Raw genomic sequence first — 24,509 nt, 5'->3', positions numbered from 1 at the left:
CACAGCACCATCCTGCATTCTCTGCACACAGCACCATCCTGCGATATCTGCGCACAGCACCATCCTGCGATATCTGCACACAGCACCATCCTGCGATATCTGCACACAGCACCATCCTGCGATATCTGCACACAGCACCATCCCTCGATATCTGCACCCAGCACCATCCTGCATTCTCCGCACACCCTACCATCCTGCATTCTCTGCACACCCTACCATCCTGCATTCTCTGCACACAGCACCGTCCTGCATTCTCTGCACACAGCACCATCCTGCATTCTCTGCACACCCTACCGTCCTGCGTTACCTGCATACATCACCATCCTGCGTTACCTGCACACAGCACCATCCTGCGTTACCTGCACACAGCACCATCCTGCGTTACCTGCACACAGCACCATCCTGCTTCTCTGCACACCCTACCATCCTGCGTTACCTGCACACAGCACCATCCTGCGATATCTGCACACAGCACCATCCTGCGATATCTGCACACAGCACCATCCTGCGATATCTGCACACAGCACCATCCTGCGATATCTGCACACAGCACCATCCTGCGATATCTGCACACAGCACCATCCTGCGTTACCTGCACACAGCACCATCCTGCGATATCTGCACACAGCACCATCCTGCGTTACCTGCACACAGCACCATCCTGTGTTACCTGCACATAGCACCATCCTGCGATATCTGCACACCGCACCATCCTGCGATATCTGCACACCGCACCATCCTGCTTACTGGAATGTCAGGTACTGCTTGGCTGTTAGCAGAGCACACACTAAAGACTGCAGAGAGCAGTGTCTCTCCTGGTTACACTCTCCCTACTGTTTGAAAAGCTATTCAGTTACATTCCCCACAACAACATGAGGGGACAGTTGCAAAACTAAAATGGCCGAAGTGTAACTGTTTCATGCCCTCTGCCCCCTATTCCCCTTTCTATATCCACCAAGCTGTACGGCCTTGCTCAACACAACTGTCAAGGTCCTCCTCCGCCTATTTGTGTCCATGGGGCTGCAGTAACATTAATTTAACTGTTCTCTTGGTACTTTCTAATATTAACCAGCGTCTTACTGCATGCTGCGTGCAAGCATGGCGCCTCACAATAACGCAGCCAGCATGTATTTAAAACTGCTCAGGCATATTGTTTATTACAGCCGAGACTCGTGTTAACGTACCAGAGGGGAGACAGGACAGGAACCAGGGAGTCTCCACAGACCATACGGGATCCACACAAGTCCAAGGAGAAATCAATCCTCCTGTGCAAATTCCAAGGCAAACAGAGACCCGGGTGGAGGCTCCCCCTCAAGGTAAGTCTTTAAAAGTCAATAAAACCAAGGAATAGGGGCAATATATTTCACAGTGGGCGTCCCATTGCATCATATCGAGTCTTAATGAGCCAAAGTATAGTTTATGGACACAACATTCTGCGGTAGATGGGATGCCATCCACATCTATAGATACAAGCCAGATTTTGTAGAATGAATTCCATAAACCCAGGAATTATACAATGTTTGCAGGATTGAAATATTGTGCATATCTACAGGGGTTAGCTATTTTCTAAAGATTAAGCGACACACACCTATTCTGATATACTGGTTCTTCTCTAGGAGATTATCTGAACGTAAAAGAGATACATTTATATTGTTTCTGTTCTAAAACCTGGTTTAAATGATTATTCTTCTTTACAGAAACCAACTTGTGTGAGTTAAACCCCCAAATCTGTGGTCCTGGACGCTGCGTTCCCCGCTCTGGCAGTTACGCCTGCGTATGTAACAATGGATACCGGATCAGCACACAGGGCACCCACTGTATCGGTGAGATGGACACAGTCTAACAGGCTGTTCTTTGTACAATCTTCTCATGTCTCTGAAATGCGGCCATGATCACGAATTTGGCTGTAACTTTTTATATTCCATAAGGAGTGAGGAACTCATTAATGTACTTAAAGGGTTAAAAACACTAATAAGAATATAAATGCAAATTCTCACAAAATGCATTTAGAGAAAGTGTTTAGTGTGTTGTTGGAAACACTGAATTCCCATGAAAGAGGCTGTTTCTGGTGAAATCTAAGTACATAACTCATATTCTCCATTATATGATAGTATGTGTCTAGAGGCTGCACTTGGACCATAGTGAGCCTGACCTCTGGCTGCCATCCACTAATCGTCTGCTGAATCATAACTGCAGGTCTTAAAGCTTCTAACCTGTAGGATAAAAGGTGGAGGTATTTATCGAGAACAATGGTGGGAAATCCAAATATTTAGGGACTGCTACCAATCCTGGACGTGTGTAATTCATGTTTTCACAGACGATTGTTGAATCATTCAATGTTATTCACTAATGAGAATTTTGGGGAATTCACTGAAAACAAAGCCAAATTGGAAATTTTCTTCCAATTCAGCTATTTTGTTTTATCATTTCAAATACACTTTTATTTCCCCAAAAATGTCTGTTTACTAAATTACCCTGCTTGTATTGGTCAGGCAGTTCGGTTGTCTTAGAAACAGGGTAGAATATACCTAAACATCTAAAAAATAAAAGAAAGAATACGCTCATAGGGGATTAACGTAAACAGGGCTATTTGTATTTGTAGTTCGGTTGTCTTACCAAAAACCAGAGCTATCAAACAAGGACTATCCAATCAGAGATATCCTACAAGGGCAATCCAACTAGAACTTTCTTACCAGGAGTATCCTACCAAGGCTATCCAACCAGGGGTATCGTACTAGGGCTATCCTACAAGACCTACTTTACTAGGGCTATCCAACCAGAGCTATCCTACAAGAGCTATACTACTAGGGCTATCCTACCAGAGATTTACTACTAGGGCTATCCAACCAGAGCTATCCAACCATAACTTTCCTAACATGTATTCTACCAGATCAATCCAACCAGATATATCCAACCGGAGCTATCTTTCTAGAGCTATCCTACCAGGGCTATCCAACCAGGGGTGTCCTACCATGGCCATCCTACCAATGTTATCCAAACATGGTTATCCTACCAGAGCTATCTAACCATAGCTATCTTACGAAGGCTATCCGACCAGTGCCATCCAATCAGAGCTATATTACCAAAGCTATCCGACCAGTGCCATCCAATCAGAGCTATCTTACCAAGGCTATCCGACCAGTGCCATCCAATCAGAGCTATCTTATAAGGTTATCCGACCAGTGCCATCCAATCAGAGCTATCTTACCAAAGCTATCTGACCAGTGCCATCCAATCACAGCTATCTTACCAAGGCTATCCGACCAGTGCCATCCAATCAGAGCTATCTTACAAGGGTCATCCTACCAGTGCCATCATACCAGGGCTATCTGACCAGTGCCATCCAATCATAGCTATCTTACCAAGGCTATCCGACCAGTGCCATCCAATCAGAGCTATCTTACTAAGGCTATCCGACCAGTGCCATCCTATCAGAGCTATCTTACCAAGGCTATCCGACCAGTGCCATCCAATCAGAGCTATCTGACCAGTGCCATCCAATCAGAGCTATCCTCCCAGAGCTATCTGTGGCGAAACCAACCTCGCCACTGGGCCCTGGAGAAGCCTATTTGCTAGCCTCCTACCTACTGACTATGGCCCCTGGGTTATTTGGGGCATATTGTACTTTATACGGCGGCCATCTTAAACTACCGAACAGCGGTGTTTTGCCGTCGAGTGTCTGGAACTAAAATCGGACACTTGACTAGGCAAACACCGCTGAGACCTCCATACTTCCAGAAATTCGTATAGAAACTACCGAATTACCTGCCGTTCGGTAGAAAGAACCCCACAAACAAGGGAATTCATTCAAACCCTCTCCAGGCTCTATAACACAGGCAATTCGTCTGTTTTCATTCCCTTGTCTGTGACCGACCGCAGGGCCAAAATGCATGGAACTGTTTTCGGATACTTTACCCATGCGGTCGGTCAAATCTTTGGAACCCCATATCTCCCGAACCATTCATCCGAATGACTTGAATTTTGGATATGTTGTCCCCCTGAATAAGGGCTATCCAGCGATGCTGGATTTAAAGGTGTACCCCCGGGTTTTGGGGTACATCCAGAACTTGGCTGAAAAGGTGTACCGGATAATTGGGTTTAATGTTATCTGAGGGGAGTCGATGTGTGGGCTGAACCATGTATGTGATTGGTTATTTTATGCCTCCCCCTGGGTGTGGACTGTATGTGTATTATTGTAATAAAAGCCGGGCTGGATGAGCCAGTCCAGAGTTCCTGTTTTACCCTCAAAGTGAAGTGTCGTCTCATTATTGGGGGAAGGATTTATTGCATGCTGTTCCAGTTGACTGCTAGGAGTGTAGGCCTATTCGTATGGTTCCTATTCAACGGTCTACAGCATTCATATGCTAGAGAGCATTCCTATGCTTGGGAGAATTTAAAGGTTTCTCGGATTCGGTGATTGTGGTGTCTGCCAGAGTGCTTGGAGTCCTCAGGAAACGCTAGGAGCATCCATTAACGGAGGTGCCCGGTCGGGGTGCCAGGCGATCCGTTACACTATCCTTCTAGCTTTGACTATATTGTATTAAAGTACATAATGTACATTGTGAATAAACATCTCGAGTATTTTCTGAAATCACAGCTTGTTCCAAGGCCAATTATAATCTAGTACTGATAAATAGGAATGAATGCTGGGAGTCCGCTTCACAGTAACTTTGCCACCATTTCATCACAGTTGCATAACGCACGGAAGAAGATCTATTTTCTGTGCCACAGATTGCAAAATAATTACCTGATCTTTGCTCTGACAGATGTGCAAAGTCAGGAATCCGTATTCATTAGCAGGATGTGTTCCGGGCAGATGTGAGGAGGTTCATTCACATTCCTTCCATCGTCAGAGCGAGCCAATGACATATTTAAAGGGCAAAACAATCAAAAGGAACAATCATCTATAACATTCTCCCCTTTGTCCTCCAGCCTTACGTTACATTTTATTTTTGTAAATGAGCAGGCACTTTAATTTGTACTAAACGAGTTAGTAAAGAAAGTGCCTACATTTTTCATCTCCGATATTTTCTCTCTGCTGTTTTAGCGTAAATTTCTTTCACTTTATCGCCATCACTCAGGGGCCAAGCATTATTACAATGCTGTGTTTTTACCTGTAGCGGAGCCCCTGGACATGTCATGGACTGTATCGCCTGTCACTCTTAGCCAGGCTTTCTGTATTAAAAGATCAGTGTTTCTGTTCTCTACTCATCCCTCAGCAATGCGCCCCTGGATAATTCACTGCTCATCTGTAAACCCTAAACAAAACGTACCCTGACACTCCATCCTTCTATCCACAAACTCCTAACATCTTCCCCAATCCTCAGTCCATGTCCAGCAACTCATTCCAGATTCAGAGTCTGATACAATATGCTCGATAATCTCCCTGCAGCCGTACAAAAAACCCAGGGGGAGACAGAGAAATGTGTTTCCGTGAGAAAAAGAATTCATCTGCAACACATTTAAAGGCATCCGAGGAGTTTCTACGTCTCTGGACACACAGCATCTCTTGGCTGCGATGATTTGCAGGAATTGATGCAGATAGAAACCTGCCTGGCTGGTATTGTCACCCAAATATTACAGAACAGGTTAATATCTATTAGAGAGTCTTTGCCGTGGCCTCGTAGTGGCTTTCTTCATGGGGTTTTATGAGTGAAACTACTTTTTAAAAATCTTTTTTATTAAAATTGGAAATGGGAAAAAAACAAAGTAGTTTTGAAATCTGATTTTGAACTGATCTGTGAATAAACCTTATTGCGTATCCTCATATTTCTCCATATTTGGACCTCAAACCTGACTTGTCAGAGAAAAAAGTAACGCAAAACGAGCAGTTCATTTTCCTGGAGGAAATGTTACAGATGTTTCAGCCGAGAGGGAACAGAAAATCCCCCATTAAAACAGCTACATAAAGAGCTGTCATTGGCACAGCAAATATTTGCAAACTACATTTCCCATAATGCTGAGCTGTCCCTGCGGTAGGATCTCATTTTGTCCATTTTGTGTCAGCTGTTCCTTGTCGATTTAGCTGGGGAGGGCGAGCAGCGATTACACTTAAATCTGGGAAAGCCATTCATTGCACTAGTACAGAGAGCTTCATCTGGGGACCCTTAGACCATGTTTAAGGGGGCCGCTAGTCTGTTCAGTCATAATTTCACTGTTTGCAGTGTGTTAAGGAAGAAAGCGGACACCGTTACCGAGGTAGGGACATAGTCAATAAAATATCAAAACCTGCCCGAAGACGCTTTATACCCCTTAAAGGAACACGCCATGGTAATGGGTATAGTGCCAGGAGTGCACTGGCTCTGTCTATTTTAGCACAGCATGACAACTTACCTGGATCACGCTGGACAACTTACCTTGGTCCTTCTCCATCAGAACAAACTGCATGTGGCTTTAGAGAGACCACTCTCATTTATCTCAGCCAGTGACTGAGGGCCTGCTTTGTTCTATAGTGAAGTCCGGGGGCAGGTTTTCTAACCAGCAGAACCCAGGTTAGATGTCAAACTGTGCTGAAATACCATCTTACCAGTAATAATGTCCTAGATATTCATTTTAGTCATCTCAGTTATATTTTACTTGCCCACGGTAGAAGAGGGGGTAGGAGACAGGATAGAAAAAAAAAAGTATATTATTTTACAGGGCCATGAAAGTCATGCAGACCAGTTCATGATTAAACCGGCTGTCATTATACCCTGCTATGTAATACAATGTAGTTTTTTTTTAGAAATTGCAAGGTTAACATTGCTGGGTTAAAGCCACCCCTGTCTTCCGTACAGCCACTAGAGACATTTCCACGGCACTAGCCAAGTAAAACGTAGTCACGTGGCGTGAGAGCCCATAGGACAATGCTTTCCGTGGATGCATGTGCCAATGCTCTTCTATGAGAAGCATTTGATTGGCCCATCACCGGAGGAGTCTATGACTCTTTGATGACATCGCGGGAGGCGGAGAGGTGCACAGGATCAAGAGGAGTAAACGCTTTTTTTTTTTTTTTTTTGTCAATCTGTTTTTTATTGAAGGTATGTGAGATAGGGTACAGAAGAGAAGACAGGGAAAATGTTCAAATGGGTTACAGCTTTGGGGTAATACAACAGTAATGTGTCACATTTCCAGATTAGTTATGCCTCTTTTTTTTTTTTTTTTTTAATAAGAGAAAAAAAAAAATATGTATTTGAACATATGCAAAACCGTAACAAATAAGGGTTAACAAAAATGACATAGCCTACTTCCAAGCTAGTTAGGTGCTCAAAATGCTACGATGCTTGGTTAGTTAAGCCAGTGTGACTGCAAAATGTGAGCCTGATGTGCCGTATGTCTAGACAGTCAGAACAGGAGACTAGTCGTATGAGTATTATCAGTTAAACTTAATACAGTTCTAACATCATTACATGCGTATATTGGTGACTGTGCGGACAGGTTAGTGTATTTTGCTTATAAACGAAGAGAGTAAATTGGTTAAAATACAGCGCTAAACCACGTTAGGCAATGATTAACTAAGGTAGCATAACCTAGAAGTGCAGTAGTAAGCATACGTGGGTCACATATGCAGAAATGAAAGACAATTTATAAAAGAAAAGGACATAAAACTCAAAATATGGTGCATGGCGTTTAAGGGCAAGAGCAGCTGCTCAGATCGTTAGGTGGGAAAGTCCAGCACAGTGCCAGTCCATCAAGGTAGCTTAACCGATTCTGTCAGGAGGCAAGGTAGCTGTGTCGCTGGGAATGGTAGCACTGGCCTATTCTGTCTGAGTTCTTGGAAACATTCAGCCGATGCCGGTCAGGATCAAGGTTGGTGTTGGACGGATGGATGGTCGGTTGTTCGGCAGTGTAGTGAGATAGACGTCAGTCAGTGGGGTAAACGTGCAGAAGGATTGAGTGCGGTGAGAAGCTTCTCCCCAGCTCCAGGCTTTACATTGGGCCCCCACCTCGTGTCCACAGACTCGGGTACCTCTCTGGGCCGGGTCTTTCCCTTTGTGGGCGCTGTGGAGGGATCTGATGGTTCTCCGCCGCCGGCGGCGGGCGACCCTCCTGCGGTGTGGTCGGTGGTTTGGAGAGAATCTCCTGTTGGGCCTCTGCCTAGAAGGGCACTCCGCCATTGAATAATTGGCGGCCATGTCCGGGATCTGCCCTCTCCGGCTCGCAGTCTCCCGCTTCCCCACTACTGCAGGTTGGTTGGGGGTTTGTTGTAATTGCCGCTGCTCCAGTTTCTCCCAAAAACTATTCAGCAGAGCATCCAGGCGTTCATGGAGGGGTTGAGTTGCTGCAGGCTCCGTGGTAAGGGTTGTGGTCGCCATTTTGCGGTTTGCAGCCTGCTGGTGCGGAGCCTGTTGTGGAGTGTCGTCGGTTTTTGCATCGTTTGTGGGCTGATGGTACATGTCGATGGGGACCGGGATAACCCCCGCCGGTCTTGGGGGGGGGAGGGAGGTCCGATACTGTGGGTGCTGTGAGGATCGGTGAGCTGGGAGAGCGGCCGCCTCTCTCCAGCTCTGCGAGATGTAGGCCTCGGCCCTCCGGTTCAGCATCACAGCGGGCATGTAGGCGATCAAGGTGTCTCCCGGTACCCCTGCTCCTGTGTGACAAGGCAGGGTGAACTGGGGTGCAGAAATTGTAGATTACCCCCTGATTTTTGCTTAAAACCGGGATCAGGCTCAGGAGCTCTCAGTAAACGTGTCTGCTCAGCTCCCCGGTCAGGCTCCGCCCCCAAACGCTTTTTTTTTATAAAATTCTGCAAATGGGTTTGCGGTGCCTGGATATTATCAGTGATAGGGGCACTATAGCGTAAGAAAGAAGGATTTGTATTCCTAACGCTTTAGTGTTACTTTAAGGTGACACTTACTGGGTTATTCGGTAAAGTGAGAATTGACAGGAATTCCATTTACATTTTAAAGTGAATTTTAAAATTTAGGCCAATAGCTGATTTAGAAAAATTGTCTGTGTTGTTTGGCTATTTTTGACATAAATTTTACATTCCGTTTGTATTCCCATCTATTCTCATGTTCTAATTTTATTATTGCAAAATGTTTATTTTTATTATTTTGGACTTTAATATGAAAATCACTTTGAATTCCTGACCATTCCCACTTTCATGAATAACTGTTCGACTTTGTCCAAAGAACGTCAGGATCCTGCCATAATTGTATCATTTATTTTATTAATCATTAACATTGTGTTAGTGGGCAATGGCCAATATATTATCCTGCAAATCCCTTGTCCTGCTTCCCTCGTGGGCCTTAGTTTGACAACTTCTTTATTTAAACCCTTAAACCCTGATATTGAAAACGTAACGATCGGATCTCAGACTGAGTGAAAATGCCTCCATTGTTCCTGTAGAAATGATCTCAGATCTCCAGGTCTATCAGTTCTCTTCCCACCCACCGAACGGTATGGTCCATTATCTCTGCAGGATTAGCCAAAAGCACACAATGTCTTCTGTGGACGAAGTGCATTCTCAGATTGCCTAAAGAAATACAATGTCAGAATTTTGGAAGCTGTGAACATTCCAGCCGCTCACAGGAGGTTGGGAGAAGAAGAATTCTTTTTTATAATTATGTTTACAATTTAGGTTTTCCTGAAAATTGCCTTTTAAGAGGCCTGTTCAAAGAGCTCACGTTCACATAAATTCAGACCTGAGACCACAAATATTACATGAAAACCCAACACTTACTTGCTATAATAATTACTAAAATGAACCAGGCCGCAGCTCCACCGAACTCTGCCACTAAATCCAGCAAGATTTGCTGATGGTCAGACTATGCCAAGTCCAATGTGAAATAAGTGGAGATCCGTTGGATTCAGTGTTCAGTCTATGGAGAGCTACAGGGCTCAGTGTTCAGTCTATGGAGAGCTGCAGGGCTCAGTGTTCAGTCTACGGAGAGCAGCAGGGCTCAGTCCATGGAGAGCTGCAGGGTTCAGTGTTCAGTCTATGGAGAGCTGCAGGGCTCAGTGTTCAGTCTATGGAGAGCTGACAGTGTTCAGTCTATGGAGAGCTGAACGGCAGTGTTCAGTCTATGGAGAGCTGCAGGGCTCAGTGTTCAGTCTATGGAGAGCTGCAGGGCTCAGTGTTCAGTCAATGGAGAGCTGCAGGGTTCAGTGTCCAGTCTATGGAGAGCTGCAGGGTTCAGTGTTCAGTCTATGGAGAGCTGCAGGGTTCAGTGTTCAGTCTATGGAGAGCTGCAGGGTTCAGTGTTACGTCTATGGAGAGCTGCAGGGTTCAGTATTCAGTCTATGGAGAGCTGCAGGGTTCCGTGTTCAGTCTATGGAGAGCTGCAGGGTTCAGTATTCAGTCTATGGAGAGCTGCAGGGTTCAGTAGTCAGTCTATGGAGAGCTACAGGGTTCAGTATTCAGTCTATGGAGAGCTGCAGTATTCAGTCTATGGAGAGCTACAGGGTTCAGTATTCAGTCTATGGAGAGCTGCAGGGTTCAGTGTTCAGTCTATGGAGAGCTGCAGGGTTCAGTCTATGGAGAGCTGCAAGGTTCAGTGCTCAGTCTATGGTGATCTGTAGGGTTCAGTATTCAGTCTATGGAGAGCTGCAGGGTTCAGTGCTCAGTCTATGGAGAGCTGCAGGGCTCAGTATTCAGTCTATGGAGAGCTACAGGGTTCATTATTCAGTCTATGGAGAGCTGCAGGGCTTAGTGTTCAGTTTATGGAGAGCTGCAGGGTTCAGTGCTCAGTCTATGGAGAGCTGCAGGGTTCAGAATTCAGTCTATGGAGAGCTTCAGGGTTTAGTCTATGGAGAGCTTCAGTGTTCAGTCTATGGAGAGCTGCAGGGCTCAGTGTTCAGTCTATGGAGAGCTGCAGGGCTAAGTGCTCAGTCTATGGAGAGCTGCAGGGCTTAGTGTTCAGTCTATGGAGAGCTGCAGAGTTCAGTCTATGGAGAGCTGCATGAATTAGTATTCAGTCTATAATGAGCTGCCGGGTTTAGTGCTCAGTCTATGGAGAGCTGCAGGGCTCAGTGTTCAGTTTATGGAGAGCTGCAGGGTTCAGTGCTCAGTCTATGGAGAGCGGCAGGGTTCAGGGTTCAGTCTATGGAGAGCTGCAGGGCTCAGTATTCAGTCTATGGAGAGCTACAGGGTTCATTATTCAGTCTATGGAGAGCTGCAGGGCTCAGTGTTCAGTTTATGGAGAGCTGCAGGGTTCAGTGCTCAGTCTATGGAGAGCTGCAGGGTTCAGAATTCAGTCTATGGAGAGCTTCAGGGTTTAGTCTATGGAGAGCTTCAGTGCTCAGTCTATGGAGAGCTGCAGGGCTTAGTGTTCAGTCTATGGAGAGCTGCAGAGTTCAGTCTATGGAGAGCTTCATGAATTAGTATTCAGTCTATAATGAGCTGCCGGGTTTAGTGCTCAGTCTATGGAGAACTGCAGGGTTCAGTTGTTAAGACACTCACCGCTGAAATAGATGAAGCCGCCGCTTAGGCGATAATCCCCCTTTATAGGAATGCAGGTTCTGCACGACCAAGCGCTAAACTCCCGAACGGAGTTCAAGGGAACGCGGTAACTCACAAACTTTCAAATAGCCGAACTCCTTCCACGGCTGGAATACACGAAATGCACTTTCCCAGTAGCAATCCCCCCACAAACGAGACCAAGCTCCGTCTTGAGGGTAAAACCGGATTCTGTTTAATGGGGGCTACCTGCCCTATTTATGCAGGTCTCCCACCTGGTGGACACTCCTCTCTATCCTGGAGATAATTGGGAAGAAACCTAATTATCTCCAGGGATATAGGCAAATCGCCATTTTAACCCCTTAAGGACACATGACAAGTGTGACATGTCATTATTCCCTTTTATTCCAGAAGTTTGGTCCTTAAGGGGTTAAGTATAACAATAAAAATACAATAAAATACATAATTCTGAAAATACCGAATGTATGTGCTTAACGTATCCCCAGATAGCCTGGATCTGAGTGCATATTTCTACCGAATAGAGCTCAGATCCAATGTACACAGTTCAATCACCATGGAGTCAAAGTCTTTCACAAGTCTTTCGGTATACGATTGACTCCATGGGATAGCTATCTGGGTTAAGTCCATGCGTACGTTACAAACTCCCGAACGGACCGGGGTTCGTATGCCTCGACGAAATAGAAGGGCGGTCAGTAGTCTTCAGCGGTGTTCGGTAGATAAAGTGTCCGTCATTAGGTCCATAGAATCCTTGCCGAACACCGCTGATCCGCCGCGTGTCCCAAAATGGCCTCCGCCTCGTGGTCGGCATACGAACGACGACCCCCCATACGGATGGAATGGAGAGGTGTCTGCGGTTAACCACAATGTTCTAATTGGGGCCAAGAGGTTAACCAGCAGCACACTCCTCTCCTGGGTGGCCGTCCGTTCGGTAGTTTCAATCGGTAGTTAGGAAACACACGAACAGGGGCATACGGACAGGCAATTAGACGAAAGGGAGGCAAACAGACGAACCAGCAATCTTAGTCTGTACAGATGGATCTGTCACATCAGTATTCAGTAGTCTATGGGAAGCTGCAGGGTTCAGTGTTGGATTTAATGTGAGCTGCGGGGTTCAGTGTAGGATTTAATGTGAGCTGCGGGGTTCAGTGTAGGATTTAATGTGAGCTGCAGGGTTCAGTGTTGGATTTAATGTGAGCTGCAGGGTTCAGTGTAGGATTTAATGTGAGCTGCGGGTTCAGTGTAGGATTTAATGTGAGCTGCGGGGTTCAGTGTAGGATTTAATGTGAGCTGCAGGGTTCAGTTTAGGATTTAATGTGAGCTGCAGGGTTCAGTGTAGGATTTAATGTGAGCTGCAGGGTTCAGTGTAGGATTTAATGTGAGCTGCGGGTTCAGTGTAGGATTTAATGTGAGCTGCGGGGTTCAGTGTAGGATTTAATGTGAGCTGCAGGGTTCAGTTTAGGATTTAATGTGAGCTGCAGGGTTCAGTGTAGGATTTAATGTGAGCTGCAGGGTTCAGTGTAGGATTTAATGTGAGCTGCGGGGTTCAGTGTTGGATTTAATGTGAGCTGCGGGGTTCAGTGTTGGATTTAATGTGAGCTGTGGGGTTCAGTGTAGGATTTATTGTGAGCTGCGGGGTTCAGTGTAGGAATTAATGTGAGCTGCGGGGTTCAGTGTAGGATTTAATGTGAGCTGCGGGGTTCAGTGTAGGATTTAATGTGAGCTGCGGGGTTCAGTGTAGGAATTAATGTGAGCTGCGGGGTTCAGTGTAGGATTTATTGTGAGCTGCGGGGTTCAGTGTAGGATTCAATGTGAGCTGCGGGGTTCAGTGTAGGATTTAATGGGAGCTGCGGGGTTCAGTGTAGGATTTAATGTGAGCTGCGGGGTTCAGTGTAGGATTTAATGTGAGCTGCGGGTTCAGTGTAGGATTTAATGTGAGCTGCGGGTTCAGTGTTGGATTTAATGTGAGCTGCGGGGTTCAGTGTAGGATTTAATGTGAGCTGCGGGGTTCAGTGTAGGATTTAATGGGAGCTGCGGGGTTCAGTGTAGGATTTAATGTGAGCTGCGGGGTTCAGTGTAGGATTTAATGTGAGCTGCGGGGTTCAGTGTAGGATTTAATGTGAGCTGCGGGTTCAGTGTAGGATTTAATGTGAGCTGCGGGGTTCAGTGTAGGATTTAATGTGAGCTGCGGGTTCAGTGTTGGATTTAATGTGAGCTGCGGGGTTCAGTGTAGGATTTAATGTGAGCTGCGGGGTTCAGTGTAGGATTTAATGTGAGCTGCGGGGTTCAGTGTAGGATTTAATGTGAGCTGCGGGTTTCAGTGTAGGTTTTAATGTGAGCTGCGGGGTTCAGTGTAGGATTTAATGTGAACTGCGAGGTTCAGTGTAGGATTTAATGTGAGCTGCGGGGTTCAGTGTAGGATTTAATGTGAGCTGCGGGGTTCAGTGTAGGATTTAATGTGAGCTGCGGGGTTCAGTGTAGGATTTAATGTGAGCTGCGGGGTTCAGTGTAGGATTTAATGTGAGCTGCGGGGTTCAGTGTTGGATTTAATTTGAGCTGCGGGCTTCAGTGTAGGATTTAATGTGAGCTGCGGGGTTCAGTGTAGGATTTAATGTGAGCTGCGGGGTTCAGTGTAGGATTTAATGTGAGCTGCGGGGTTCAGTGTAGGAATTAATGTGAGCTGCGGGGTTCAGTGTAGGATTTAATGTGAGCTGCGGGGTTCAGTGTAGGATTTAATGTGAGCTGCGGGGTTCAGTGTAGGATTTAATGTGAGCTGCGAGGTTCAGTGTAGGAATTAATGTGAGCTGCGGGGTTCAGTGTAGGATTTAATGTGAGCTGCGGGGTTCAGTGTAGGATTTAATGGGAGCTGCTGGGTTCAGTGTAGGATTTAATGTGAGCTGCGGGTTTCAGTGTAGGATTTAATGTGAGCTGCGGGTTCAGTGTAGGATTTAATGTGAGCTGCGGGGTTCAGTGTAGGATTTAATGTGAGCTGCGGGGTTCAGTGTTGGATTTAATGTGAGCTGCGGGCTTCAGTGTAGGATTTAATGTGAGCTGCGGGGTTCAGTGTAGGATTTAATGTGAGCTGCGGGGTTCAGTGTAGGATTTAATGTGAGCTGCGGGGTTCAGTGTTGGATTTAATGTGAGCTGCGGGCTTCAGTGTAGGATTTAATGTGAGCTGCGGGTTCAGTGTAGGATTTAATGTGAGCTGCGGGGTTCAGTGTAGGATTTAATGTGAGCTGCGGGTTCAGTGTAGGATTTAATGTGAGCTGCGGGGTTCAGTGTAGGATTTAATGTGAGCTGCGGGGTTCAGTGTAGGATTTAATGTGAGCTGCGGGGTTCAGTGTAGGATTTATTGGGAGCTGCGGGATTCAGTGTAGGATTTAATGTGAGCTGCGGGGTTCAGTGTAGGATTTAATGTGTGCTGCGGGTTTCAGTGTAGGATTTAATGTGAGCTGCGGGGTTCAGTGTTGGATTTAATGTGAGCTGCGGGGTTCAGTGTTGGATTTAATGTGAGCTGTGGGGTTCAGTGTAGGATTTATTGTGAGCTGCGGGGTTCAGTGTAGGAATTAATGTGAGCTGCGGGGTTCAGTGTAGGATTTAATGTGAGCTGCGGGGTTCAGTGTAGGATTTAATGGGAGCTGCGGGGTTCAGTGTAGGATTTAATGTGAGCTGCGGGGTTCAGTGTAGGATTTAATGTGAGCTGCGGGTTCAGTGTAGGATTTAATGTGAGCTGCAGTGTTCAGTGTAGGATTTAATGTGAGCTGCGAGGTTCAGTGTAGGAATTAATGTGAGCTGCGGGGTTCAGTGTAGGATTTATTGGGAGCTGCGGGGTTCAGTGTAGGATTTAATGTGAGCTGCGGGGTTCAGTGTAGGATTTAATGTGAGCTGCGGGTTTCAGTGTAGGATTTAATTTGAACTGCGGGGTTCAGTGTAGGATTTAATGTGAGCTGCGGGGTTCAGTGTAGGATTTAATGTGAGCTGCGAGGTTCAGTGTAGGATTTAATGTGAGCTGCGGGTTCAGTGTAGGAGTTAATGTGAGCTGCGGGGTTCAGTGTAGGATTTAATGTGAGCTGCGGGGTTCAGTGTAGGATTTAATGGGAGCTGCGGGGTTCAGTGTAGGATTTAATGTGAGCTGCGGGTTTCAGTGTAGGATTTAATGTGAGCTGCGGGTTCAGTGTAGGATTTAATGTGAGCTGCGGGTTCAGTGTAGGATTTAATGTGAGCTGCGGGGTTTAGTGTAGGATTTAATGTGAGCTGCGGGGTTCAGTGTTGGATTTAATGTGAGCTGCGGGCTTCAGTGTAGGATTTAATGTGAGCTGCGGGGTTCAGTGTAGGATTTAATGTGAGCTGCGGGGTTCAGTGTAGGATTTAATGTGAGCTGCGGGGTTCAGTGTAGGAATTAATGTGAGCTGCGGGGTTCAGTGTAGGATTTAATGTGAGCTGCGGGGTTCAGTGTAGGATTTAATGTGAGCTACGGGGTTCAGTGTAGGATTTAATGTGAGCTGTGGGGTTCAGTGTTGGATTTAATGTGAGCTGCGGGGTTCAGTGTAGGATTTAATGTGAGCTGCGAGGTTCAGTGTAGGAATTAATGTGAGCTGCAGGGTTCAGTGTAGGATTTATTGGGAGCTGCGGGGTTCAGTGTAGGATTTAATGTGAGCTGCGGGGTTCAGTGTAGGATTTAATGTGAGCTGCGGGTTTCAGTGTAGGATTTAATGTGAGCTGCGGGGTTCAGTGTAGGATTTAATGTGAGCTGCGGGGTTCAGTGTAGGATTTAATGTGAGCTGCGGAGTTCAGTGTAGGATTTAATGTGAGCTGCGGGGTTCAGTGTAGGAATTAATGTGAGCTGCGGGGTTCAGTGTAGGATTTAATGTGAGCTGCGGGGTTCAGTGTAGGATTTAATGTGAGCTGCGGGGTTCAGTGTAGGATTTAATGTGAGCTGCGGGTTCAGTGTAGGATTTAATGTGAGCTGCGGGGGTTCAGTGTAGGATTTAATGTGAGCTGCGGGGGTTCAGTGTAGGATTTAATGTGAGCTGCGGGGTTCAGTGTAGGATTTAATGTGAGCTGCGGGGTTCATTGTAGGATTTGATGTGAGCTGCGGGGTTCAGTGTATGATTTAATGTGAGCTGCGGGGTTCAGTGTAGGATTTAATGTGAGCTGCGGGGTTCAGTGTAGGATTTAATGTGAGCTGCAGGGTTCTTTGTTCGGTCTATCGAGAGATACAAGTTCTCTTGTATGTGTGTTCTCTTCTGAGAACTGTAGGACTTGTGTAATACAGACCGGCCACCTACTAATTTCCTCTGTTTGAAAGGAGCAATGTTTCTCCTCACTAGTATATCGCAGCCATATGAATGCCTGCAGGTTCAGTGATGCGATTTCCCTAGAATTCCTTTACGTCTTTGAAAAGGTCCAGTGATTTAATATGTGAAATGAACGGCATTTCTGTATTTCTACCACTAGGTGGCATTCAATGGCCTTAAAATATAGTCTGTTAAATTAACCCCCTTATAACTGAATTATTTTCATTTAAACACATTGAAGCATAACCTTTATTTAAAATACAGAATTGCAAATTAGATTTCCTGCAATTCTACACCTAGATTGCATAATATAAATGTGTATTTGTTCTTTGCTTAACGATTGTGGAGAATGAAGCATTATTATTATTATTATTTATATTTATTTATCAAATATTTTACCAGGATGGATACATTGAGATTTCTCTCATTTTCAAGCATGTCCTGGGCCCACTAAGCATTGCATTGTTATATAGCGTCTTTAACAACTAATGAGACAACATATTGCACAGACGCTGCTCAAACAAGCTTTCAACCTAGAGATTACAGAGTACAGATTTTCTTACGATACAAATAAGCAATGGTCCAATATTAATCTTATAATATATAAGCAATAAAAACAAAAAATCGCCAGCAGTATGCATACGTGACCATTGCATATGCTCGTATACAGTAAATACAGATGCCGGGTTAAAATCAGGCATCTGCGTTTACATACTATTATTATAATTATTGATCAAGTGCCAACAAATTCTGCATCGCTGTACAATAGGTGGACTAGCAGACAAAGCAGATTTGCATCAAGACGAGTTGGACCCACAGGAACTAAAATGGCAATTACTATCATTATCTGTTACCGGAGGTTTCCGTGCTACAAATGTCCATGTTTAATGACTGGTATTCGCTTCTGATAAAAGTTTTCAAGGTTTTTAATGCGAGATGATAAACTCTAAAGTAGCAGCACCTGGTTTCCATACTAGTTGGTAAAAATGTCCACCTGTCACTACGTAAATAAAAAAGACACCTGCCTCTTTTAGGTATAAAGAGGAAAAGTGTTGCTTGTAATACATCCTAGATTAAATGCATTTATTCTATATTTATTTTATGTATATTTAGTGTAAACACGAAGGGCAACTTGCTCAGAGATCGCAGGGAAAGCATAACTATTTGTCTAGTATTCGTGATAATTTGGCGAGCCAGGTCTGATTTATTACACACAGTCTAAGTTGTTTATATTTCTCAGTAAAAATGTAACAAAAAAGTAAACACAGAAAATAAATATTTCGAAACTTAAAACAAATGTGGGTTTTACTAATTATAATCATTCGTCAGAAATGACGTCATTAACCAGTCGCTCCTTTTTGTTTGCTGTCCAACTAGCAGCTTGATACATCCTGTAGCAGCGGGTTCGAAACGTAGAACCCAGCTGTTCTTGAACTATGGCTTCCATGAGGCTTTGCATGTTCTACCTTTTGGCTAGCCCTGCTTTGGGTGAGCAAGGGCCTGATGTTCCATAATCCTCACTAGGCAGTTGTCCACAGGATAACTAAAAGGTGCCAGTGGGTAACTTGTGATAGTCGGTAATATGTGGACCCCTTGGGGGCTCTATGCCTTGCCTGAAATGTATTTAATATAACAATCAAGGAGAAATGGATTGATGGATGGATAATTAGCTTCATAGAGATCTAGAGAAACATTCAGCACATGAGTAACCCTTTGTGGGCCAGGGTGGTAATGAACACATACCATCTCATTGTTCCTTTAAAATGTGCATTTAAAAAAAAAAAAAAAGCCTATAAATACCTGCTTTTCTCCATAGATGTGGATGAATGTCGTCAGAGGCAAAGTCCCTGTGCCAACGGGCGATGTGAGAACACCATTGGCAGCTACCGCTGTGCCTGTTCCACCGGATTCCGCACCAATCCACAAGGCACGGAGTGCACAGGTACGACTTCTTCCACCTCATTCCCACACTAACTAGATTCACCGGCAGAATTTAATACATTGACTGCCTCTGAGGGACCATCTATACTGTGCCAAGAAATCTACATATAGCTATAAAGCAGAGTTGTGAGGACCCCTTGAGGACCAAGTATAACACTTGTCATCACAATCTTATTCTTCAAGACATTATACCAGTATGGAATGGAGAAGATTCATTGGATATACCCTGTGTAATATAGCAGTGTTATAGAATGAGGGGTTCATAATTTTTATGTGGCTCCAGGTAATTCCTATTTTTTGAATACTTTGTGTTGCAGACATTGATGAGTGTAGCTCCGAACAACAACTCTGCTCCAGTGGTCAGTGCCAGAATACTCCCGGCAGCTACCGCTGCCTGTGCTCATCCGGATTCACCCTCAGCCCACAGGGAACCAACTGCATTGGTAACGTATGACTCCCTGCTATTTGAAACTACTGGTGAAAATATCTAGCTGTTGGGTGGATGGATGGATGCATGCATAAATGGTTGGGTGGATCGGTGAATGCATGGATCGATGAATGGACGGGTAAATGGATGGATCTAAAAATGGACAGGTTAATGGATGTATCTATGAATGAACAGATGGATGGATGGATCTATGAATGGATTGATGGATCGATGAATAGACCGGTAAATGGATGGATGGATCAATGAATGGACAGGTGGATGGATGGATTTAAGAATGGGCAGGTGAATGGATGGATCGATGAATGGACAGGTGAATAGATGGATCTATAAATGGATTGATGGATCGATGAATGGATTGATGGATCGATGAATAGACAGGTGGATGGATTTAAGAATGGACAGGTGAATGGATGGATCGATGTATGGACAAGTAAATGGATGGATGGATGAATGGGCAGGTGAATTGATGGATAGATGAATTGACAGGTGGACGGATTAATGGACAGGTGGATGGATGGATCGACGAATGGACAGGTGAATGGATGGATCGATGAATGTACAGGTGAATGGATGGATGGATCGATGAATGGATGAATTGATAGATGGACAAATGGATCAATCGATGAATGAACAGGTGGATGGATTGATGAATGAACAGGTGGATGGATTGATGAATGAACAGGTGGATGGATCGATGAATGAACAGGTGGATGGATCGATGAATGAACAGGTGGATGGATGGATCGATGAATGAACAGGTGGATGGATGGATCGATGAATGGACAGGTGGATGGATCAATGAATGGACAGGTGGATGGATCAATGAATGGACAGGTGGATGGATCAATGAATGGACAGGTGAATGGATGGATAGATGAATGGATGGATCGATAAATGGACAGGTAGAATGGATGGATTGATGAATGGACTGGTGAAGGGATAGATGAATGGATAGATCTTTGAATGGACAGGTGGATGGATGGATGAATGGATTGATGGATCAAAAAATGGACAGGTGAATGGATGGATCGATGAATGGACAGCTGGATGGAGGGATGAACAGGTGAATGGAGGGATGGATGAATGGACAGGTGGATGGATAGATAAATGAACAAGTGAATAGATGACTGTACAGGTGGATGGATGGATGGATGAATGGACAGGTGAATGGATGGATGACTGAATGGACAGGTGAATGGATGGATGAATGGACAGGTGAATGGACAGGTGAATGGATGGATGGATGGCTGAATGGACAGTTGAAGGGATGGATGGCTGAATGGACAGGTGAAGGGATGGATGGCTGAATGGATAGGTGAATAGATGGATGAATGGACAGGTGAATGGATGGATCGATGGATGGATGGAGAATAGACAGGTGGAATGAATGGATGGATCCATGAATGGACAGGTGAATGGATGGATCCATGAATGGACAGGTGAATGGATTTAATGGATCAATGACTGGACAGGTGAATGGATGGATCTATGAATGGATATATGGATCAATGGAAAGGTGAATGGATTGATGGATCAATAAAAGGACAGGTCGAATGGATTGATGGATCAATAAAAGGACAGGTTGAATGGATGGATGCGTGAATGAATGAACAGGTGAATGAATGGACCGGTGTTTGGATCGATGGATCTATAAATGGACAGGTGAATGGATGAATGAATGGAGGTATGGATGCATGGACAGTGTAGCGGGCCTGCTGACAACTCGCCCAGTTGTCCTTGTTCAGCCACGTCTTATCCCTGGAAGGGAATCAGTTATAGTACGGAGAGACCCTTTTCCCATCCAGTAACCGGAACGACACACAGTCCTGGGGGTACAACAACTACTTTATTGGCCACACTCAGCTTTATACTTTCACCATGCAAGGGGTGGATCACATCTAACGACAATGTTCCTCTCCCAGGGTTCTCCCCCTCCCAGGGGTCGCATAACGGAACTGGAACCCCAATCCCTTTGTCCCCAGTTCCCGCCACTCAGTGTCCCCTCCCAGGGTCCTCGCTCTCCCAGGGGTCTCCTGACGGAACCGGAACTCTAGTCCCTTTGTCCCCTGTACCCGCCACCCATCCTCAGGGTTTCCCACCTCCGGTGACATGGGGGTCTTTATCCCATGAACCTCTGTACCTGGGAGTCCCAGCGCTGGAAAGCTTCCCGCCTCTGTGACTCCCAGTCACAGAAAGTCCGCCAAACCGCCATTGTCCTCACCAATCTCAGGGACCTCCAGAACGTTAATTGCCTCCACTCGTGGGGTACATGGGTGAAGCCAGACGAGGGAAGTGCCTCCTTTCGGGGTAAGAATGCTTCCCTTGGCCACCGCTCGTCCATACGAACGGCGGCCACCCAGGGAAGCACTCATCAATTACTTCCCTTGCGGTTTCACACTTATGTTGCAAGCTGCCAAAGTTCTAATTGATTGGTGTGAACATTCCAAGGGGCACGGGGGAGGTCCCCGTTCGAGTACCGAACAGGGTGGGAAGCAATCCACGAATGTTCCCCCTAGGCGGCGTTCATCTAACGAACGGCTACCACCCAGGGTCGGCACGCGGTGAGGCTTCCCTTGCAGATTGTGGTTTCGACACGTCCTTACGTTGTGTGAACGTTCTAAGACAACATTCTAAATGAGGTTTCGTGGTGGTCCCTGTTCGGGAGGCGGACGGAGCCCATTCGCATTGAGCTCTCCCGAATGGGGAGCAGGTCAAACACACGAATACAACACAATACAGGGGAAAACACAGGGAATATCTCATAGCAATTAATGAACAGGCAGCGATCCCGCCACAGACAGGTGAATGGGTTGATAGATTGATGGATCGATGAATGGACAGGCGAATGGATTGATGGATGGATGAATGGACAGGTGAATGGATACACGAATGTAATTACAGATATATGTTCATGTGTCAAGGACCTTGTCGTTATTTTAAGGCGGTATTTGAAATTTAAGCTTAGTCCTGCACCTGGCATACCCGGGGCGTTTCGCCATCCTCCAGACTCCATTCAACCAGTGGTTGAACCAAATGGAATTTTATATCTAGATCACACTCGTGGACTTACTGTGTGTTGTGCATGTTATATCTCATATTTATTAGACATTGATGAATGCCGTCTAACCACAAGACGTTTGTGCCAGAATGGCCGCTGTGAAAATACTCCAGGAAGCTTTCTATGTGTCTGTCCAGCAGGATTTGCTGTAAATACTCAGGGCACAGATTGCCAAGGTGAGTCAATGCTCATTTCACTCCTTCACAATAACACTAGAAGGGTATTACTTAGGGCCCCCATCCGCCGTTCATGGGTGAAGCCGGAGGGGAGACAATAGGTCCGCCCTCTTTTGTCACTTAGGGCCCCAAGGCGCCGCTCATGGGTATTGGTCAGTGCGGGGGAGACAATAGTGTGTGTCCCCTTTTGTGACTTAGGGCCCCCACCTGCCACTCATAGGTGGGAGTCAGGGGGAGACAATAGGTGTTTCCCCTTTTGTCACTTGAAACCCACACCAGTCGATCATGGGTGGGGGGCCAGATGAGGGAAGACAATAGGTGTCACCCTCCTTTGGTCACTTAAGTCACCCACCCGCTGCACATTTTTACTTAGTTTTAGTAAAGTTGGCTGAAAGATCAATTTTGGTCTTTACGCTTTTTAGTAAATAGCTCCCTAATATTATTGGAATTAGGGGACTATCTGCTAAGCAGCTGCAAGATGCAGCCGCAGCAAGTATCGGATTGGAATTGCATTATTTTTGAAAAAATTCCAAATAGAAAAAAATGCCAGAATTTCGTCTCAACACGAATGGTCAAATTGTACACATTCTGTAAGGACGAAATATGGTGAATTCTCCAGCCCCCTAGTCTACATGACAGGATGTTCAAAAGGTGAATGAAGCAACACGGAGGAGGGTGAGTATCATGGGAAAATTTTCTTTGACCACTGGAAATGGAGCTGAATTAGGCTCCTCCTTTTAAAGAAAACTAGATCAGATGGGAAGAAAAGACGAACAGATTCTGAGAGAGAAAAAGGAAGCGATTGGGGAAAGATTACTTGGGCATGACAGTGCCGCTTTACTTTGTTCTCAATGCTATATTTAGGGATTGTGGGCGTCCTGCTGCAATACTGACTATAGAATAGTGTAATTCCATTCTACACGTGGACTTTTTACTCGAGTATGATATCATTTCAGTATTATTATTATCGCCATTTGTATAGCGCCAACAGATTCCGTAGCGCTTTACAATATTATAAACTGTGGGGGGATGTAACTATAAATAAGACAATTACAAGAAAACTCACAGGAACGATAGGTTGAAGAGGGCCCTGCTCAAACGAGCTTACAGTCTATAGGAGATTGACTAGAATCATGCTAATAGCTCATAATTGGTTCTACTCATTCAAATGTACTATTTGGGTTAGAATAGGGATTAGAGTAGGGGGTTTATGGCTATCATCAGACCTCCATGGAATATGCCATAAACTGTGACTCCCATCATCCTCAGAAAAAAACAAAACAGTTTTCATATATATGCATTTGTTTTATGCCAAATATGTGTCTTCCCCAACACAGACATAGATGAATGTCGCCAGACACCTCGTCTCTGCGGTTCTGGTAGATGCCAGAACACTCCCGGAAGTTACCGCTGCTCCTGTTTATTGGGTTACCGGATGACACCACAAGGCAGTGACTGCATTGGTAAGGACAGACTAAGGAAATAAACATGTCACTGTCATTAGTACACTGTGACCCTGGGAGGGACTGACCCTTAAACATGTCACTGTCATTAGTACACTGTGACCCTGGGAGGGACTGACCATTAAACATGTCACTGTCATTAGTACACTGTGACCCTGGGAGGGACTGACCATTAAACATGTCACTGTCATTAGTACACTGTGACCCTGGGAGGGACTGACCATTAAACATGTCACTGTCATTAGTACACTGTGACCCTGGGAGGGACTGACCATTAAACATGTCACTGTCATTAGTACACTGTGACCCTGGGAGGGACTGACCATTAAACATGTCACTGTCATTAGTACACTGTGACCCTGGGAGGGACTGACCATTAAACATGTCACTGTCATTAGTACACTGTGACCCTGGGAGGGACTGACCATTAAACATGTCACTGTCATTAGAATTTATAGTATGTCTGGTTCCATATCTAATACCCAATGTCTGTTTCCTTTATGTTACCAGATATCAATGAATGTGAGAATCCAGCCGTTTGTATTGGGCAGGAATGTGTTAACACTCTGGGGTCCTTCGAATGCCGCCCCTGCCTTCCTGGGTACAAACTTCAGAACCGGCGCTGCGTTGGTGGGTACCAACGTTCTGAAATTCAGGGCTCATTGGATGTTGGGAATCTGTTTGTAGCAGAGATTCTGTCCCCACGCCAGTCTCCCACTCTTTGTATT

At 45.4% G+C, this 24,509-nt stretch overlaps 1 protein-coding gene across 2 annotated transcripts in view; it reads left to right on the top strand.

The window, feature by feature from the left end:
- Positions 1 to 24,509, top strand: part of LTBP4 (latent transforming growth factor beta binding protein 4) — a 197,227-nt gene that overhangs the window by 145,693 nt on the left and 27,025 nt on the right. For both annotated transcript variants that reach the window (XM_063431084.1, XM_063431085.1), the window contains 7 exons: positions 1,164 to 1,316; positions 1,698 to 1,823; positions 18,512 to 18,637; positions 18,954 to 19,079; positions 22,190 to 22,318; positions 23,656 to 23,781; positions 24,292 to 24,411. In XM_063431084.1, coding sequence (XP_063287154.1) covers positions 1,164 to 1,316; positions 1,698 to 1,823; positions 18,512 to 18,637; positions 18,954 to 19,079; positions 22,190 to 22,318; positions 23,656 to 23,781; positions 24,292 to 24,411 — 906 coding nt within the window. The remainder of the gene's footprint in view (positions 1 to 1,163; positions 1,317 to 1,697; positions 1,824 to 18,511; positions 18,638 to 18,953; positions 19,080 to 22,189; positions 22,319 to 23,655; positions 23,782 to 24,291; positions 24,412 to 24,509) is intronic.

Source organism: Pelobates fuscus, chromosome 9 (assembly GCF_036172605.1).
Source record: "Pelobates fuscus isolate aPelFus1 chromosome 9, aPelFus1.pri, whole genome shotgun sequence".
In the NCBI taxonomy this organism is placed as follows: domain Eukaryota; kingdom Metazoa; phylum Chordata; class Amphibia; order Anura; family Pelobatidae; genus Pelobates; species Pelobates fuscus.
This window is presented reverse-complemented; position numbering and strand designations above follow the sequence as displayed.